The sequence below is a fragment of the Trametes versicolor genome (assembly GCF_000271585.1).
Source record: "Trametes versicolor FP-101664 SS1 unplaced genomic scaffold TRAVEscaffold_258, whole genome shotgun sequence".
Lineage (NCBI taxonomy): Eukaryota > Fungi > Basidiomycota > Agaricomycetes > Polyporales > Polyporaceae > Trametes > Trametes versicolor.
The window spans coordinates 1-2,110 of NW_007360578.1; the positions used below are offsets into that span (position 1 = coordinate 1).

General features: G+C 55.5%; 2 protein-coding genes across 2 annotated transcripts; both read left to right on the forward strand.

Moving 5' to 3' along the window:
* Positions 1–137: 137 nt before the first annotated feature.
* On the forward strand, positions 138–572 carry TRAVEDRAFT_85327 (uncharacterized protein; the record flags this gene model as incomplete). The annotated part of the gene is made up of 1 exon (XM_008047797.1): positions 138–572. A coding segment is annotated over one exon (435 nt), but the record flags the coding sequence as incomplete, so codon positions are not given.
* A 69-nt stretch (positions 573–641) lies between these two features.
* TRAVEDRAFT_76066 (uncharacterized protein) lies at positions 642–923 on the forward strand (the record flags this gene model as incomplete). The annotated part of the gene is made up of 1 exon (XM_008047798.1): positions 642–923. A coding segment is annotated over one exon (282 nt), but the record flags the coding sequence as incomplete, so codon positions are not given.
* Between the last annotated feature and the right edge of the window lie 1,187 nt (positions 924–2,110).

The window sequence follows — 2,110 nt, forward strand, 5'->3', positions numbered from 1 at the left end:
TCTCCTCCGGTTCACCAGTCCTCTCGCCAGCGCATCTCGAATTTGCGCTTCCACCTCTACCGCCCTCTCCAACTCCATCCATCGACCTAGACTTTGGCGAGGACTTCTCTGATTCTCCCCAATTCTTCCTCTACACCATGGGAGATATCAAACCGGATTCCGTTCCTATCCTCTCTTCGGCCGCTCAGTATGCGGACTGGGCCGCCAAGATGAAGGGCCTTCTCATGTTCATGAACTGCTGGGAGGTTGTGTCGGGTTCTGCCACACAGCCTGCTGCTGCTCAAGCTGATGCCTTGAAGGAGTGGAAGAAGCAAAACGCTCAGGCGTGCGGTCTGCTTTTCATGCGGACTGGCCCTAGCTTCCACTATCTCCTCGAGACCACGACCCAAGATCAGACCGACGGTGCAGCCCGTGCCGTCGCTGCCACTCTGACTGCAAAGCAGATGTGGGATGCGCTCAAGTCCAAGTTTGGTACCCCGAACTCAGCGCATGTCTGGGGTCTCTTCGAGTCACTGATCAGCGAGTCCCGCATGTCGGACCAGCGTTCTCTTCAGGACCAGATGAGCCGTGTCGTCACTCGCCTTCGGGAGATTTCGACCAATGGCATCGCCCTGACCGAGAAGATCCAGGCTCTCATCTTGCTGTCCAAGGTGCCTGACTCCTACCGCTCTATGATCTCTGCGCTCATGGCGACGACGGAGCTTGACAACCTCACCGTCGACGTCATCCTCGCCAAGACCCTCGCTGAGGAGTCTATGCGCAAGAATGGTCAGGCCGCCTCTCGCATCTCGCAGACCAAGCCCAAGAAGACTGGCCCTTGTGGTCATTGTGGCAGTCAGACCCATCACGAGTCGACTTGCTACAAGAAGCATCCCGAGCTTCGTCCTCAAGGCAAGGACAAAGGCAAGAAGAAGGACAAAGGGAAGGGAAAGGACACTTCGAATAACCATGCTCACGTCGCCGCTCCAACTGCCAATGTACTTGTAGCCGAGTCTGTAGCCGGCGAGTCCACTGTCGCGGCCGCTGAAATGCACGCTTCCTTCTATTCTGCGGCTAATGCCGCTGGTGTGAGGCATACGCGTTGGCTTATGGACTCTGGAGCCTCTCAACACGTCATCTGGTGCCGCGCAGACTTTGCCACCTACCAAGACTATGACACCCCCGTTAACTTCAACACCGCCGCTCAAGGCGCTGGGAGTGTTGTTCAAGGTGTTGGTGAAGGCACGGTTAAGGCTCAGACGTTTATCGACGGGGTCAAGTGGGAGATTACCATGCCTAACGTCTGCTACGTCCCTCGGGCGTCGACGCGGCTCTTCTCCACTGGTACCATTGAGCGTAATGGTTATTCGCTCTTCCAAGGAGACGGGAAGATGACCATCTTCGACAAACTGCCCAAGGGCTCTGTCGTTCATGGTGCTACGGTCTCTATTCCGGGACATAAGGTCCTGGAGGCGGCTTACATGCCCCATTCCAATCTCTATGAGTTAGATCTCGAGATTGCGGCTAGTCAGACCGTTAACCCTGCCGTTCATTCCTATAAGACCTGGCATCGTCGCTTTGGACATGCAGGCAAGGAGGCGCTTTCTAAGCTGCCTAAGAACGTGAAAGGTGTTGATGCTGTCGATCCTCCGAACAGTGAGCCTTGCGAGGGATGCGCCTATGGCAAATCTCATCGCTCCTCCTTCCCGCCTTCAGAAAAGCGTGCAAGCGAACCTCTTGAGCTTGTTCACACTGATCTGGATGGTCCGATGCGAACCCAGTCTATCAACGGGTTCTTGTACTTTGCGGGCTTCATTGATGATTATTCCGGTCTCGCACGCGCCTACTATCTGAAGCGTAAGTCGGACGCACCTCGCGCCTTCGACGACTTCAAGGCGTGGGCTGAGAACCAAACCGGGAAGAAAATCAAGCGAGTCCGTTCGGATCGAGGGGGGGAGTACACCTCTAAGGAATTCACTGATCATCTTCGCTCTCTGGGGATCGAGCACGAGAAGACCATGCCAAAGTCACCACAGCAGAATGGACGTGCTGAACGCTGGAACCGTACTATCGTCGAGAAGGCCATGTCTATGCTGCACGAAGCTGGACTTAGCCACGGTTTCTGGCAGCT